General features: G+C 43.2%; 1 protein-coding gene across 3 annotated transcripts in view; it reads right to left on the bottom strand.

Moving 5' to 3' along the window:
* myo5aa (myosin VAa) overlaps positions 1–17,833 on the bottom strand; it is a gene marked incomplete at its 5' end in the record, with an annotated part of 41,858 nt that overhangs the window by 3,586 nt on the left and 20,439 nt on the right. Inside the window, 20 exons of one of the 3 annotated variants that reach the window (XM_079161681.1) lie at positions 1,066–1,264; positions 2,596–2,676; positions 4,225–4,281; positions 4,466–4,566; positions 6,148–6,156; positions 6,620–6,847; positions 7,036–7,092; positions 7,417–7,551; positions 7,727–7,840; positions 8,018–8,163; positions 8,260–8,353; positions 9,106–9,354; positions 9,458–9,697; positions 10,015–10,171; positions 10,386–10,597; positions 10,823–10,931; positions 11,576–11,662; positions 11,780–11,877; positions 12,317–12,472; positions 16,106–16,189. In XM_079161681.1, the coding sequence (XP_079017807.1) occupies positions 1,066–1,264; positions 2,596–2,676; positions 4,225–4,281; positions 4,466–4,566; positions 6,148–6,156; positions 6,620–6,847; positions 7,036–7,092; positions 7,417–7,551; positions 7,727–7,840; positions 8,018–8,163; positions 8,260–8,353; positions 9,106–9,354; positions 9,458–9,697; positions 10,015–10,171; positions 10,386–10,597; positions 10,823–10,931; positions 11,576–11,662; positions 11,780–11,877; positions 12,317–12,472; positions 16,106–16,189 (2,613 nt within the window). Of the gene's footprint in view, positions 1–345; positions 412–1,065; positions 1,265–2,595; positions 2,677–4,224; positions 4,282–4,465; positions 4,567–6,147; positions 6,157–6,619; positions 6,848–7,035; positions 7,093–7,416; positions 7,552–7,726; positions 7,841–8,017; positions 8,164–8,259; positions 8,354–9,105; positions 9,355–9,457; positions 9,698–10,014; positions 10,172–10,385; positions 10,598–10,822; positions 10,932–11,575; positions 11,663–11,779; positions 11,878–12,316; positions 12,473–16,105; positions 16,190–17,833 lie in introns of all 3 variants that reach the window. The other 2 variants (XM_079161679.1, XM_079161680.1) reach the window with 2 other exon arrangements.

The raw sequence follows: 17,833 nt of genomic DNA, 5'->3' as shown, positions 1-17,833 counted from the left end.
CCGACTTCTCAGCTTCACACTCCAACACTTCTGTACATCAGTTGTTGGCTTTGCATTTACTTCCATCTTGGAAACAAACAAACAAACAAATAGAGGGGAGGGGTGAGGGGGGTTTAAAATCAACATGAGAGCTGCTGTGCTGATTGCTTTTTCAGAGGAAGAGAAGCTGAAGGACTCGCTGGCTGTTAGAAACAAGAAAAAAAGTGAAGAGCTGCTCCGCTGTGAGTTAGAAGACGCCGCTGTGGAGAGTTAGAGCGACATTCAGCGCTGCTTCATTCAAAACGCACAACCTCAGTTAGTTCTGACACGTGCAAACACACACGCATGCACGCACACTCTACATACAACCATCCGTCGTAAAATGGTGACTCGAGCCTCTCGGGATGCCGTGGGGTCTTCAGCCAGGAGTTCCTGTCAGGTGATACCATCCACACAAATGAGTGTGTGTGTGTGTGTGTGTGTGTGTGCGACACCGTTTCAGGTTTTGTATGCGTGGCACAAGTGGAGATGAAAGGACCAACCCAAACACGTCGCCATTCCTGCCACGCTTTGCAGAGTGCAAGAACGGGGCTCAAATGTAGCAAACATGTTTATTTGAAATAGAATCATGTGTAATGTTTCCGACTGTTTTTTTAAATTGTTAGTTATGGATCCATCATGGGGAGCATGTATAATGTAACTTGAAATGTTGATGCTACTAGACATTAAAAATCGTTTTCATTATTTGAATACAAAAGTCATGTTCAGTCGGAGAAGAACATGCTTACAAATTTAGGCATAAAACCCATCATGATATGGTCACTCCACGGGCTACATAAACACATTTATGTCATATAAATGTCTTCATTGTTAACGTTTTTATATCTTAACCGTAATCTTGTATAAAACATTGTTACCTGTATGTACGGGATTCTGCTAGTGTGTGTATTTGTAGATGTGGAGTCTCGCTGTTTTAGTGTTTAAGTGTGCTGAGACTCTTTGCGATGTGCACTTTACATTTACTGAGGTTGAAGTTACTCCTCTTCCTCAACCTGCATCCATCTTTGTGTGTGTGCTGCGGCGTACCAGGTTCTCGTTGGTGAGCCGGGTGATCTCGTGTTGCAGACTGGCTTCGATCCGGGCCTCTGGAGGCAGCTGCAGGTTTTGGGCCAAGAGCTGCTGCTGACGGTTGTTCTCCTCCTTGACATTCTGCAGCTCGCCGCGCAACGACTCCACCTCGTTATCGTAACCTCTCCGCTGAGTCTGCAGCTGGTGCTCCAGTAGCCTGGGGGGGGGGGGGGGGGGGGGGGAGATGAGACCAGAGGGGGGAAAGAAGAAGAAGAAGAAGAAGAAGAAGAAGAAGAAGAAGAAGAGAGGAGACGTGCCAAAGATGAAACAAGGAAGAAGGAGAGGAAAAATAAATCAGCATTGTAGTGTAAGTAAAAGAACAAACAACAGTCAGAGCGAGCTTTTTTTTTCTTCTTTTTTTTCCGGTGACGCAGGACAGCAGCATGCTGTGCAGACACTACCAGCAGCCCAGAGTCCAGCCTCTCTGAACACATACTTTAAATCTGCTGACTCACTAAGCTTCACTTTCTTTAAAAATTGAGCTGAGCCAACTCTGTGGTCAGAGGTCAGGCGTGGCAAGGTAGAGCTGATCGAGTTTGTTGCTTCGGAGGGTTTAGGATCTGCTTCCCCAAACTGTTCATGGATCTCTTCATTCTAGTTTGGTAACGCCAAACTCTGTCAGTTATACAAGTTATATGGCAATAAGTGAACGGCAATAAGTGATCCAGTGAGACTTTCACTTATTACTACTGCTAAAATGTAAATGGCTGTCTTAATGCTCAGAAAGATTCTCAGGTTCTTCTCCCCTTGTGTAATTCAAAAAAAGACATTCGCAAGGAAAGGAATAAGCTTTGCAGAAAGTAATGTGTTAGTGAACAATTCTTAGGAATCGTGTTAAATGTCAGAAACAAGGTTTGTTTTCTCGCTGTGTTTCAACTACTTATACATAAGACGTTAGAAATAAAACACGACTGATCAGTTAGCAAATCTAATCCAGCTGACGGCATAAAAGCATTGCACGATGCAAAAAAACTCAGCGAGCTCTGCAGTGAATGTTAACGTTAATATTTTACAAGAAGCTGAGATATTTTACAGACTGTCATTATAAGTGAGTAAAACAAGGTTAGTGGCAGAATGAAGACAAATTCTGAAGCACTTTGTTATAAATAAAATGGGAAAATCAAACCAAAACCTTAAATAAATGACGATCCATTAAGAACCCAGGTAGAATACATGATATGCTAACTCTATAACACAACACTAAAACTACCCACATAGGGCCCATCTAATGAGGTCTGGGGCCAAATGCATAACACATAAATTAGGCTTAGAGAAGCTGTTCCTATTAGTCTGGAGGAGTCCTAAATAACAACAACTACTACATGTCCTGTGAATAAATTCAAAGACGCGAGAGAAACGGTTGATAAAGCGTGAGAGCGAGAGAAGAGGTGCATGAAGAAGAACAGCAGCACACATTCTTTCCTGTGAAAAGGCAAACGTATCATGCTAAAAAAGAAATGACACTTGTGTTAAAAAACACAGTTCCACCTGATGGTTTCCTTTAAGCCCTGATTAACCAGCCACAGCTCTCCGTCCTCATTCAGCTTATGGAAGTCTGGAGCGGCAGATCTGACCGACAAACAAAACACAAAAGGAACACGAACAACACAATGACAAAAAAGGAAAATGCGGGATGGTTTGGTTGGAAAGAGATGTGCAAGACAACAGTAATACGCCTTCTTCTCCTTATCTGAGACGTCTGCATGTGTGCATGTAAAAACACTGTGCAATATGATGCAATGTTATGTGGAGTTACTGAATGTGACTGTGGAGAAAAAAAACCTGTGTCACATCTACCTTTTAAAGTTACTACGAGGAACGTGTAATGAAACGGTCTCAATTTAATGCCGATGCCTCTACATGAGATACATCAGCACACAAGCCTCCAGCCACTGTCGTACCCTGCTGCGTTCAAATGAGACTCGGAAATTCTACCACTTTAATCCACAGGCACCGCCAAAATCAAAACAAAAAAAAGGTTCCTCTTAGTAGCTTTAATTTATATGATTTAACCACCAAACTAAAAGTGGAAACTTTCTATGCCATCAGGATTTGGACTGTGATCTGTAAATGTAATTACTTCCAACACTGTGATACCCACAGATTCAGGTTTTACGGCGCTGCTGATGGCAACAGTGGTGAAGTCCTTAATTGTCTAAATGTAGCCTGCTGTGTATTAAATACTCTCCACTGTACACTCGTATGTCAGTGTGTGAACAAAGAAGGCAACAAAGGGAGCAACATGGAAGAAAAAGGTAGAACGGCAGAGATGCACAGCGCAGAGGTTTGGCCCACTTTGATAAGTAACAATGTGAAGAGTTTCCCTCAACACGGTAACTTTAAGTGTATTATATAAGTATAGTAATGTTGTCGCATCAACATCCAATTCATTCAAAGTGTGCTGTGCATCTCTGCTTCAACAAACAAAGAAAACGAGTGGGCTTTCATGCAGGATTTAGGCCAAACTCATTCCATAAAGCTGAGACAGGAGGCTTCCCACAGCGACAGCCAACCCATCACTGCTGAAAAGTCAGTGTAGGAGGAAGTTGGGTTGTAAATCCATGTGTTAATAAAGGTTAAACTACAACAGAAGATTACATATATACACCTTTTTTAGCTCAGACATGTCCATGCTTTCATGCCGCATATTTTGTAAACACTGCACTGTGAACATAAGAGTTCTGCAGCATCTCCAAAAACAGACCGGAGCTTTTGAAAACAATCCTTGTATCTTTGTTTGGCGCTCAAACAGAAACTACCTTCCGTTTAAGAGACTCTGCTCTTGTACATGCTGATTCATTGAATCCCATGCAGGCCTATAAATCCTAAAACTTGAATCCAAAAGCCAAGCACACATTCCTTGAACACTGGTGAACACGGTCTGTTAAGAGCACAAGTAAGACCTTTAACTGTAACTAGAGCTGCTGCATTATTCCACATGCAGTTAGGGCCAGAAAACGCCGCGCAAAGCTACCCAAGCTTTCATCAGCACTACAACGTAGAGTCGGCGGTTTCCGCTTCGGTAATATCAGTAAACATTTTCGACTCGGGTTTGGCATCAGCGTGTGGCCATGCATGCTCTGTTCCATGATGCATAGGCCACGTCTCATTGGTTACCTCAGCCTACTCAGGAGGTCACTGACTTCCAACGGCTTACGCGTGAACCTAGGAGATCTGCACAGGACAAGGCAGTGTTCACAAACACACATTTCTTGCACATATTTCACGCCGATATCAAGAATGGAGCGAGAGCTCAGTGAGATACAAATGTTGTGCTCGGGTTGCTTTAGAGTGAATTCAACGTTGATGAATGTGGAGAGCCTGGAGGCCTGGAGGAGAACTGGCTGTACCAAAGTACCTGTTGGTGTCTTTGATGCCCATGTACGCTTGCTTGAGTTCACCAGCGTCCTTCAGTTTGGACACATCCTCGACATAGACAGAAGGCTCGGTCATGGTCTCCTACAGAAAAGGTAAATAAAGGAAACGGGGGATAAATGAGAAAGACTTACACCGCATTTAAAAGAGCCACCTGGCTGCTGCAACCGCTTTAGCCAAGCAGCACCGTGAAGCCGTTTCATACGGTGTAGGTGGTGTATGAATGAAGACGAGCGGATCGATGGTTTCATGAATGCAGCATGTGCGCTGTCGACTCCCTGCCAGCATCACTATAGCTGCTGGCTACGACTGTCCTTTCACTCTGACAATCATCAGCCAGTGGGAGCCTCGGGATGAAACGGTGACAAGCCATCAAGTGACGCCTCGGCGTCAGCCGTCTATCTACAGGGAACGTCACTTCACAGCGGTGGCTTTTCTTTTTTTAAAGCTTTCAAGAGACAAGAGGTGCTGAGCATCAGCTGATAAGTAACGAGGGGTTTAGGTCCCTTGGGATCAAAATGTGACCGTTTGATATGAAGACAGGTTAGCATGGACCATGGGAACCAGCATATCTGTGCATCTATGTAGCTGCAGCATAATGCGTTTATTTCTTTAGTGAGCAACATGAATAATTCTAAACCTACGATCACTAAGTACAGACACAAGTAGTCACCACTGCTCAGCACTGTGAAGTGAGCCCCCCTTGTCTGTTGCCTTTGTATGAACAGAAATGTACAGGCTGCCATTTCAAATTCAACTCGCAGAGGGTTTTAGTTTCGTAGTGACATCCGTCCGCGGGTTGTGAGTGTATCACAGACAGTGTTCACAAGAACAAATGGAAAATGGCTGCTGTAAAAGCTGCTGATGAGCAGAGCTCTAAGTGACTTTTAGTGAAACAAACAGTCCATAACTGCATTCATTCACACAGACAAAGGACTTGACAGATGAGCTCATCAAACTCCAGCCTGGAGGGGACAGTGTGTGTGTGTGTGTGTGTGTGTGTGTGTGTGTGTGTAAAGCCTCTTAAAGTAAGAATACTGATCTTGTGTTTCCTCTGTGATTTTATGTTACAGCTTCACTTTTGGGTTTCTCGTTTTGACAATAATTTGGTCACCTGTTATGGTTCCAGTGCAAATAGTTGTCACACTTTGGAGGGACCACTTACCCGTGAATGCTCCTCACACCGTTACATGTCATTAGTTTAATGTTCGAAGCATTTCAGGAGTTTCCTTTATCATGTGATGGTGGAAAAAGGAATATTGGTGGTGGCAGATGAAAAAGAGCAAGATTGTTTTCTTTAATCTTTCGGTACTGAAGTTTATAGTTGATGTTATGAAACCTTTTCTTACACTAAACTCTCTATGAAACCCACTAGAAGAAGCCATATTTGAGCAGCTGCTAGTGCAAAGTAAGAAACCTCCACCATTGAACGACCACCAGAAATACAGCTGTTTCAAGTATCTATGAGTAAACTTTAAGTTACTTTAACATTTCTCCTTGCAGCGGTGCTAAGAGCAGCACAGAGCGGTGCTGCTGCTTGCCATCACTGAGATGAAATATAAAATGGATTTCTGGATCAGATTTCTTACCTACGGAGGTTTTACATGCAACACCCACTTTGAAAAAAGTGTGAAACTCATGCATGATGCAGTTTTTAAACTGTACCTTCTCATCCTGTGGGAAAGCGTGGATGGAGGAGAGAAGGTGGAGACAGGAGAGTTAGACACTGACGGTGCAGTGAAAACAATATCGACATACAGTGTAAATAATAATGGGATTTGACCTAAATCACCAACTAACTAGAGTTTAAATGTCAATCAAGTAATGTTCAAGTCATCTTTAGGCCGTTAGAGATTTGGCCTGAACCATTAGTCGTGTTTTGGGACATTGTGCTAACAAATGAGACAAACAGAAGCAGACACCGGTGAAAACACAACACACAAATGTGAGAAGGTGGATGCAATCAAGCAGGAGACATCCACCAAAATCTAGCTTCATTTTGTGAACGAACAACAGCACCATGTGACCACAGAGCCATATAGTAGGCTCTTCAAGATCTTTGGATCATTTCCAGTTGAGCAGTGGTGATGAACTCTTTAAGCACAGAGGAAACAGAGACCGTTAAATGCTCTTCTACCTTGTGGTGCATGGCTTCCTTCTGGCTGACCAGCTGGGAGCGCAGGATCAGCACCTCCTCCTTACGGACCTCCAGTTCCTCGCAGGAGGCGTTGAGCTGCTCCAAGACCACCTTGTAAGCTGGGGAGCCCGGGGCCCCAGCACCAGTAGTTGCTTTACCCAGCAGGCTTTGCCTAATCTCCACCAGATCATGTTTCAGTTTCTTGTTCTCCGAATCCAGCTCCTGACGCTGAGAAGAAAAAAAAAAAAGTCAGTGACGGGGGGGTCATAGTTATGACAACTAGTGGCAAAGGAGGCTTTCTGGAGCTACGGAAACACTAATAAAAGAAGATGTCTGGCTTTGGATCAAGTCATTATCTGGAAACAGCGAGAACACATGTGCCAGCATTTCTACTTTAAACTGCTCTCATAGCTTACCTTAAGGGACTCGTACTCCAGCTCTGCCCCACGAGCCTTTTTAAACTCAACGTCATCCTGAAACAAGACAAAGACAAACTCTGTTATTGACACAAGACAGAATAAGAACAGGGCCTGATAAGAATAGGACAAATAAGTCATTGTTTTTACACTTTTTATGACTCCTTCCACTGGGTTATTAAAGGCTTACGGATGTATATTTTGGCTTTAGAAAGCTTTTATTCGGTTCTATACAAGCATTACTGTAGGTTTACAATCCTTTAGTGTTAACACACTTAAATTAGGCTTATAACTAGGTGTTGTACAAGTGTTATATCTTTTGTTAATATAACAGATATTGATAATATGATATATGTCAGAGCCCAGTGTGGGTGTCGGTACCCTGGCTCTAGCCCGCTGGAACTGGTCCTCCTTGTTTTCCAGTTCGTTGCGCAGCGACTGCTTTTCTTGCTCCAGTTCTGTTAAACGTTTCTGCAGCTTGAGGGTCAGCGAGGTGTCGATTCCTCGGGTCACATCCTGCAGGACAAAGAAATGTGAGGACAGAGCACATGCCCCGTGAAAAGTATCTAAATGGCGACGTTTAAATGCGTTTAAAATGAAACGGCCACTTTAACATCAGCAACTAACAGTAGAAACCATATCTCTGGATGTTCCCTCTTATTAAATGTGTACTTAATGCCAACGATCTTACTTCAGCGGCACGGGAACCTTCTTCCAACTCGGCGTACTCGGAGTTGTACGTGTACTCTGATCCGTTGCTGCTGTGGGTGGAATCTGTTCTCCTGTGGCCAGGCTTTGAGACGTTCTACAGATGAGAGAGAAAATAAACCTCTCATTTAGACTGGAGTTCGCACCGCTGCGCCTTCAGACTGTAAGTGCCAGCTAAGTGCTGACTATCACAAACCATTTGATGTCAAATGATGTTCATATGCGAGTTAAACATCTCATAAGTATTGACTGGGCGCGTGCATGTGCTCCTCACCGAGGAAACCATCTCCTCCTTCAGGTCGTCGTGTTTCTCCTCGAGGCGGCGGTGTTCTGTCAGGAGATTCTGGTAGCGAGATCGCTCCTCGTTCAGATCGGTCTTCAGCTGCTGAGTCTCCTCTGATATCGCACGGGCCATTTTCTCTGAAGAGTCATGAAGAAACACGCTGTATGGTTTAGGAGACATTTACGCCTTTCTGTATGACTAGATGGATGATTTAGGCGGTGACGTTTTCATACCTGTCATCTGCTGACTCTGTTCCTGAATCGACCTGTTCAAGTCGTCCTTCTCTTTCTTCAGCGAGCCATTCTGCTCCTTCAGCTCCGAGACCATCTACACACACACACAAACAGAAACACACACATTAACAAATGATCCGTAACTAACATGTTGTGCAAAGCAAGGTCAGCATCTTCAACATGAAATATCTGAAGTTCATTCTCCAGAACTAAATGTGACTGATCCATTTATTTTCCACATCTAACACATTACTGTAACTCCTAACTCTTAAAAGATGCTCCCCGGGTTATTTGAAGACAAAAAACAGACAATACTAGACAGAAACACAGCAAAAGAAAGAAAAAACAGAGTACACACACACACACACACACAGTTCAGTAGCTACCTCACTAGCACACTACTCTATCTCTTGTGCTCACCTGCCCCGGGGCAACTGTGCCCTCTGACCCCACCATGTGCCCATTTCACACTGGTTCGATTTGGCTCCTAAATTGGGGAAAAACGTTTTTCCTCTGGTGCCGATATGCATATTTAAGCCAAAAAATATATTTTGTGATATATATATATATATATATATATACATACATACATTTCAAGGAAACTATGGGACATTGTACTAATCTGGAGCAACTGACTTCAAATTGACTTTTGAGCGCGACAGTCTCACTAAAAGCTGGAAACTAAGTTGAGGAGAGAAGACAGGAGAGGCTTTAAGGAGAGTATGTAAGCAAAAAGTGAATTTCCCTTGAAATCTAGAAAATTGAGAAAAACGCATCTCCAGATCTACGAGATGGAGGACCAGGACCACTACAGGTCTACGGGTACAGATGTGGATCCCGTCTTACCGTCTCCATTTCGTTCCTGTAGGTTTGCGCCCAGTCCTCGATGGTCTTCTTCTCCTTCTGTGTGGAACTCAGCTCCTTCCTCAGCTTCTCCAGCTCCTCCAGCAGCGAGGACACCTGGTTGCCTTTGTTCTTGGCGTCCTCCTCCACCCCGCGCAGCCGGCTCAGCTCGCCACGCATCCGCTCGCTCTCTGTTGTGTAGGTGGTCTCCAGACCGACTAGCCTCTCGTTGATCAACCGTTTATCCTCTTTCTGGAGGCATGGGACGGATCATAAAAACAGGCAAGTCAAACACCCGCATGACAAAATAAATCAATACATGAAGACAAAAAAAAAATTGGGGGAAATCCCTCACCTGCTCGTCGATTTTCCTCTGCAGCTGCATGATCTTGTTCTCCATGCCTTTGTTGAGCTTCTTGAGGTGTTGCACTGAGCGAGCCTCGATCTTCAGCTTCTTCAGCTCGCGCCTGGCCTTCATCCTGCGGAAGCAGCACTGCAGGTAGACGATGGAGACGAGGCAGCGCTTGTACCAGCACCGAGCCAGCCAGCCGCGGACGCGCTTCTGAATGATCACCGCCTTGTGCTCTCGCCGTAACTTCAGACGGAAACGGAAACAGCAAAGGAGAAGCAGAAAGAGTGATAAGAGCCCATGTGGGTATAATTACGTACAGTAAATATATATTATAGATATATCTATCTGTTCCTTTCTGAAATAGTCACACTTGCAAAGGGTGTGATTTGCTTGTTACAGTATTTTGTAGAAGCGAGTGAGTAAGCCAGAGTAGGACTATAACTGAACTATAAGAATAACAAATGTTTAGTTGAATTGTTCTTGTGAGAAAGCTGGATCTTAGGATTTAATAATCGGTTAGGTTGAATTCATTTTGCAGCATTTTGTGATTTGTGTCTTACCGCCTGGTACTTCTGCCGGGCCATGTACGCTCTGAGGATCGTCTGCATGACCAGAGCGGCAGCCTGCTTCTGTCTGTAGCGTTTCTTCTCCACGCACATCCGCTGGTACTTCTGGATAATGGTGGCCGCCTGCGTGCGACGCATGAACTTGGCCAGGCTGAGGAGACCAGAGATAAACAGGTCTCAACTAAGCCTTGAACACAACTTTAGACCTCAGCTATTTCATCCTGCGACTAATTTAACTGCAATAATCAAAACAAATAGTTTTACCCAGCGTCGTCTTTTAAAACAATCCGTAAGAAGGAATCAAATGTGTTCGTTCGCATGTCATTGTTCTGTTTTAATGGCTGAAGGGAGTTCAGCTGACTCACCAGCGAGCCTGGTATCCTCTGGTGAACCTCTGGATGGTGATGGCAGAGCTGCGCTTGCGCAGATACTTCTTGCGCGCCAGCCAGCAGCGAATGGTTTTCTGGATGCGAACGCAGGCAGCACGCAACTTCTCCGACCTCAACTTCTCCAGGTAGGCAACCTGGCCGGCCCTGAAGAAGATCTTGGTCTTACCAAACTGGTATTTGTCCTGGTCCTGAAGGAAGACAGCAGCAGAGATCAGGAGTAAGACGGTGATTAGATGGACCAAAGAAGGGACAGATTTACTCTGTGAGACCACTGTTTGCTTAGAAGGGTAAAGGAGCAGAACAAAGGACTCTAAAGCTAAATGTATAGGTGCCGTAAACAATGCAAATCATATTATAACCATTATTTTTCCTTGTTAAGAATGAAGGCGAGGTAAAAACCCAGACAGCCTGACCTGCACCAGTTGCTCCAGAACATTTTTGCAGGTCAACTTCTTGTCAGCTAACACGTCCTTCTGCTTCATCAGCACTCTGTAACGGCTGAAGAACTCCTGGTACGTCCATCTGAGACACACACACAAAGAAAGTTAACCACGACGTAAACATTCGATTCATTTGCTGTTTGTTCAATCAAGTGCATTCTTTCAGCAAAGTCAATTTGCAAAGAGGGAACCAGGTTTACTTTGCTGCTTGGCTTTCTGCAAAGAAAAATACTCACGACCACATAATGCAAGGCATGTTGGTGGTGTCAAGTTGTAAAATTGTTATGATATATAACACATGACCTGTAAGGGGATTCATTCTAACTAAAATCGGTTTTCTCATGCGAAAATGCTTTTTTTTTTAAGGTTCTGCTCAAATCCTACGGTCAGAATCAATATTTATCTGATATGTATTAAGGAGACCAGTAAGTAAAGCCAGACTGAAATCCTGTGCGGGAGGCTAGACAAAACAGTCTCCTCTACATCTAATCATTTGCACAAATTGAGCGTTGATAGACAACAAAGACACAAATCAAATCAATCCTGCGCCGAGCTGGCTGGCTGGCTGCATTGTTGTGAGGATGTATTCAGACTTAATTGTACAGCAGACTCTTACATGTAGGGTCAATTTGCATTTGCCTTCTGCTCGGAAACTTTAAAAACTCTTTTAAGGACACAACACGTATCCAACACGAGACAGTGTACGGGGAACAGATGCATCAGTACCTGGATGGGAAACCTGCAGCAGAGATGCGGATGGTTTCCAGGACACCACAGGCTCTGAGCTGCTGCACCGCACGTTTCGGGTCAAACCTGCCAACATCAAATAACAACAGTAAATATGGCTTCTATAAATTACACTTGAGCTAAGATGGCGGCTTAGAGAATATGAGATACAACAATTCATAAATAAAGAAGAGGAAGACTCACGTGAAGGCCAGCTTGAAGTCATTGGGTTTGATGCACCGTACATAGTGCGGGGTTGTTGCGTTCAAAGTACCCATCAGCATTTGCAGCGAGTTACGAAACTACAAGAGAAGACGATCATCAGCATCATTTTCAAGTGTAAAATGCAGCTTTGGATAATCATCATTACGAACACATGCTGTTGTTTTCTGCAATATAATTGATTTAAAAACAATCAGAACAGATTAAGAAATAATTGATATCCCTCCAAACCAACGGAAACTTCAAGTAGTCATTCTTTCCCAATTGTTATGTAGCTGCAAGTCACAACTGGCAGCAATAAAAACAAACGCTTGACAATGAATTTGGACGAGAAAAGACATGTGGGTAAACAGGGCATCTAATATATATTCAATGTGATCTGATATCTACCAAAATGTGCTGGATCTGATCTCACTTTGTCCAGTTAGATCGGACCGAGCGCCTGTGTAAACACCTCCACTGAGTATGCATGTAACTGCATCAGTCCACAGAACAAAAACACTGAAAAGAGATATCAACCTGGCAGCCAACGGTCTTCTTGTGCTCCTTGCTGCTCTTTTCACGGCCCTTGTCAGGTTTGATGCTGAGGCGGGTCCGGCCTCCGGTGCCGGAGACCTGACCAGTGGGACTGGTGGCTTTCTCCCCGTCCTTGAACAGCTCCACCAGCAGGTGAAACTGTGGAAAGCAGCCCGCTTACAGTCAAACAGAGCAGCTGATGGCAGCATGAGACACACTGCAGGGGAATATTGATTTACTGAAAAGTAGGTTATCCACAAAGCATTTCGCTCTGGATGTACTGTTAAATTAAGCTTTAGTGCAAATACAAAACATATTTATGAGCGATAAATGTTTCTAACAGCCTCGTTTTACAGTTCCCGGCATGCGTATGCATTTCTCTTACCTATCGCATCAAGCCTTACAAAGCATAACGACAGCCTTCATTTGCCACAAGCCTTCATGAATTCACTTGAGTGTCGAAAAGCACGATGTTGATGACTTCAGTTTATTATTTAAAAAGCAATCAAGTTATCTAGTCTAGTATTCAACTGCAGAGATGGTTTGACATGAGAGTTAATTCATCTCAACATTTTCACACAAAGACAGCAGAAACTCTGCCGGATGGTTGGAGTAGATGAGTGAGTAGATTGATTTTGTTGATGAGTGTTTGTTAAACGTATTCCCAGTCAGAGAGGTGTTACAATGTTTTAAAAAATCCAATAAAAAGAAACGAAAGGTTAAGTTTTGTCATATATGAAAGTATGCAGTGGCCATATATGACTGCATGGCGTTATCTCGCCATGGCGTTACGACATAAATCATGTATGATACACACAAAGGCATCATGTTCCATATAACACTGAGGTTATATGAGGAGGATGCTGTGTTATGTGCAGCTTCAGCTCCTCCTGCTGAGCTCAGAGCGCTGCCATGCTGCTCCTCTGCACCAGCGTCATTAAGCAGGATAATCTGGACAGCCACGGCCACAAAGACTCTACTCTGAAAACATAAAAATATCCTCCATCCTTTGTCCCGTGGTTTTATGTCCAGCCCTCTTTTCTCCTCTCAGAGTGCCTCTAGTGCTCCCCATGCAGCAAACAAAGACACACACGCGCATAACTTGAATCTCATCAGCGCTGTTAGAGTGATGATACCTCAGTGACCGAGTGAGACAGGGAAGGAGGAAAGATGAAAGAGGGGGGAAAAAAAGGAGCTAAAGGAAGAGCTACAGGCGGACCAGCGTTGTAAGAACGCCTGTGTTTACCTTCTGCTGGCAGGGAAGGGTTGTCATGATGAGGACAGAACCAAAACATACATGGACAACATATGGAGACACAGTGACAAAAGAAACACAATGACATTAAAAAGGAAAGAAAACCCACAAGCTCAAGTCCAAAAATCATTTTTAACCCCATCAGAAGCTAGAATACACATCTATGATCCAAACCGAAAAGTAGCTAAAACCAGGCCGGCTAATGATGAGGTTGAAATGGATTGAAGAGACATGGTGGGATGATGATTTATTTACCAAACACTGTGGGATGCATTTCCCACTGAGCTCTAAGCTCAATGCAATGCATCATGGGAAATATCTGCATCAGGCATTTTCTCGAATGCACCGTATTGATTAGACTCGCAAGCATTCGTCTGCATGAATGCGAGAGCCACGATGCAGTTTTGAGCCATGCGGGTGCTCTTTGAAAGCATTACAACGCTGGAGTATTTAACGGCATACACTTGAACGGAAGTTCCTGTTTTATACAACCTGGATTTTCTTTACAGAGTTTTGGGCCAATTGCTAAGATCCGGTATTTAAGTGACACAGCTAAAAAAAATAAGTCCACTGCGGCAGGACACGTGTGCGACGATGAGACGATTGCAGGTTTTAAACAAACCCCCAAATTAGCCGAATTTATTTAGGAGAGAAAACGAAGACGAAAGGTAAAATGTACATTTTTATCGCAGTTTATAAATGGACTTCCTGTTTCAACATGGACTCACTGTACTGGCGAGTACACACAGAATGTGTACTGTGCAATGAAGGACTATTAGCAACATTTTCAGGTGTGCTTACTTTGGGTTTAGATAACCGAAGTGGTTTTGATAATTTGGCTAAATTGTTAGCTTGTTTACATGTTTACATAACATGGTAGGGGAAACGCTGCCGTTACCAGATCTCAGAAATGACTTTGGCGAGTCCCATTTTATCAATACTGAAAAAGACAATGGCCAAGACTCTGCAAATAAGACCCAAGTTGTAATGAACCAGAATTTCCTTTAACTGTCTTGACAGTTGAAGGGCTATCAACAGCAGGATCTTACAAAACACATCACCCGAGAATTTCTCTGTTCGTCTAAACGTTAAAGGGAAATCACAAAAAAACAGACGGTGATGCAATGAAAACAGTTCGCTGCTAAATGTTGACCAGTTTAAGAGACATTTTACATCTCCTCATGGTATGAGCGAACAGTCAGCTAGCTGGAAAAAATGTGCATTCTCACTCACACACACACACACACACACACACACACAATCTCACACACACACACCCACACACACTGATGGGATAAGCTTAACAGGGAAGTAAAACTAAAGTTAATTGGACTAAATCTCTTAAAGAGCTCATTACCATTTAATCCCAATTGTTTAAATCTCCCTGATTTCCATGGCAACATTCAGACTTTACATCCATGAGTATGTGTGTGTGGGTGTGTGTGTGTGTGTTAAGTGATCGTGTTAGAGGTTAGAGCAGACAGTATTTCAACCCTTACCCAATTCTGTTCTTGATGAAGTCTATAAGAGAACAGTCGATGGTCACTTAAAGCATTTTGGACAAACACACTACATCATAGCTTGTGTGTGTGTGTGTGTATGTGCATCAAAACAGCAATGAAGATTTAATGGCTTTTTGACACACACACACACACACACACACACACACACACACACACACACACACACACACACACACACACACACACACACACACACACACACACACACACACACACACACTTCGGGGGTGATCTGGCTAAGTTAGGTTTAATAGAACGTGTGCATGTTTGTAGAGTTTTGTTCCCAAAAATGTAATAATGATCATTTGAAAAACTGTGGAATCAACTCTTTAAGACATTTTGAAAGCAAAAATAATCTTTATCACAAGGTTGTTGTGATGTCCGTGTTTGACAAAACTAGTAAATCAAAGATCGTTTATCATAAGGATCCATGGAAGTTTGCAAAATGTGTACAGTATTACTACTGTTACTACATAAACTTATTTAGGTTTAGTCATGCCTTTCTGAAAGCTATTTAAATATATTTGGACAAACTAGCGGGTGCAATATGTAGCAAAATATATCATAATAACATATTGATATCGTAATAATGAACCAAAATCATCTTTATCCTCTGTGGGCCATGTTTAGCCAATGACCTGACTCACTGTGTGAGTGTGTTTAGCGTTGTCTGTGATGTACAAATAAAACCTCAACCTCTGTGGCCATAAATCTCCTGGATGGGGCATTTGTCATCACTTCTGGCATCAACACTACCTCCACATGGCCAGAGGAGGGCGCTGCATCCCTGAGCCTTCAGGTGGGACTTTGGGTCACTAAACAATCGTCTATTTTTCACACACAGACCAGGTGCACCAGCTCTCCATGAGCGGCAGGCTTCTTGGCTTTGATCTCAGTGGACGTACATTGATGTGTTCAAATGGCTCTCTGCACATGAATCCAGTTAGGATCTGCTTTTGACTGATTATACATGTATATATAAATGTAACGTAGGTGTGCGTCTGTACTGCTCACCTTGCTGGCCTTCAGCACATTGATCTGTTCTTCGTTCACTGTGTCCTTGTTCTTCTCCAGGAACCCGTCACATTGGTACTCCACCTGCCCAACAACAAGAGAGCAGTTAGTGTTACAATACCTGTGAGGACATTTCACTGGGATTTATCCAGGTCTTTTATTTCACTCTACTGGTGGAGCAACAGCACAACAAGCCCACGGTTCGATAGGTATTGCAGTTTTTGGGCCACAGATTTGGTTTTTGTGTGTTCACAACCTCCAAAATATATAGATGGATTGATTGATAATAATGAATGATCATTTTATATTATACTGTATTTATACATGAAAGGCAGGGTACTTAACGGTCAAGTAGTCCTATGTTCAGATAATTGCCTCTTCTTTGTCTCTGGCATCTCATCAAATAACGCAACGGTTCGGTTCAGCTCACGGTTTGGTTTGTACGTTTCTTTACGGTTCGGTTTTGCGTCCCTACGATTTACCTGCTCTACCTGGCATTTTTGTTTTCCTAATCACATTCCTGCAGATCTTACAAAATAATCTGACCCAAAGAAATGTGTATTCACTGTTCTAATAATTCGGGTACATTTATAAAAAGTTAAATGTTTCTATCTATTGGTTTTATGTCAAGCTCCAAGGCAAAGAGTAAAACCCTCAGAGTAGCTCATGTACGGACATGAACTCCTGATGCAAAGTGCCTTTAAATACATCAACATTCATCTTTTCAAATGTTTGGTCAGAAATATCTCCAAGGATCCCATTTTAATGGCAGGGGAGCTGCATTAGTCCTTGACCCCGTTTATCTGTAACCTTATACTGAGGCTCTTAAAACAGACATTAAAAATAACACTGCGTCGTACAGCACCTCATCACAGGATACGAAACACTAAAGTGGATTACACGAGTCAAACACACACACACTCTAAACATTTCACGGCAGTACTGTTTTAGTGAGTGAAAACAATGATTAGAAAAAAAGTGATTCTGTGCTCCAGCCATCCTAAAAATATCTCCAGCACTGCAGCAGCAACTGCAGCCAATATGTCCCAAAGAATGAATCTCATCAGCGCTGTTAGAGTGATGATACCTCAGTGACCGAGTGAGACAGGGAAGGAGGAAAGATGAAAGAGGGGGGAAAAAAAGGAGCTAAAGGAAGAGCTACAGGCGGACCAGCGTTGTAAGAACGCCTGTGTTTACCTTCTGCTGGCAGGGAAGGGTTGTCATGATGAGGACAGAACCAAAACATACATGGACAACATATGGAGACACAGTGACAAAAGAAACACAATGACATTAAAAAGGAAAGAAAACCCACAAGCTCAAGTCCAAAAATCATTTTTAACCCCATCAGAAGCTAGAATACACATCTATGATCCAAACCGAAAAGTAGCTAAAACCAAGCCGGCTAATGATGAGGTTGAAATGGATTGAAGAGACATGGTGGGATGATGATTTATTTACCAAACACTGTGGGATGCATTTCCCACTGAGCTCTAAGCTCAATGCAATGCATCATGGGAAATATCTGCATCAGGCATTTTCCAAGGATCACTAAAGTGGATTACACGAGTCAAACACACACACACACTCTAAACATTTCACCGCAGTACTGTTTTAGTGAGTGAAAACAATGATTAGAAAAAAAGTGATCTGTCCTCCAGCCATCCTAAAAATATCTCCAGCACTGCAGCAGCAACTGCAGCCAATATGTCCCAAAGTGTTGTATGA

This window comes from Pholis gunnellus, assembly GCF_910591455.1.
Source record: "Pholis gunnellus genome assembly, chromosome: 1".
NCBI lineage: Eukaryota > Metazoa > Chordata > Actinopteri > Perciformes > Pholidae > Pholis > Pholis gunnellus.
This window is presented reverse-complemented; position numbering and strand designations above follow the sequence as displayed.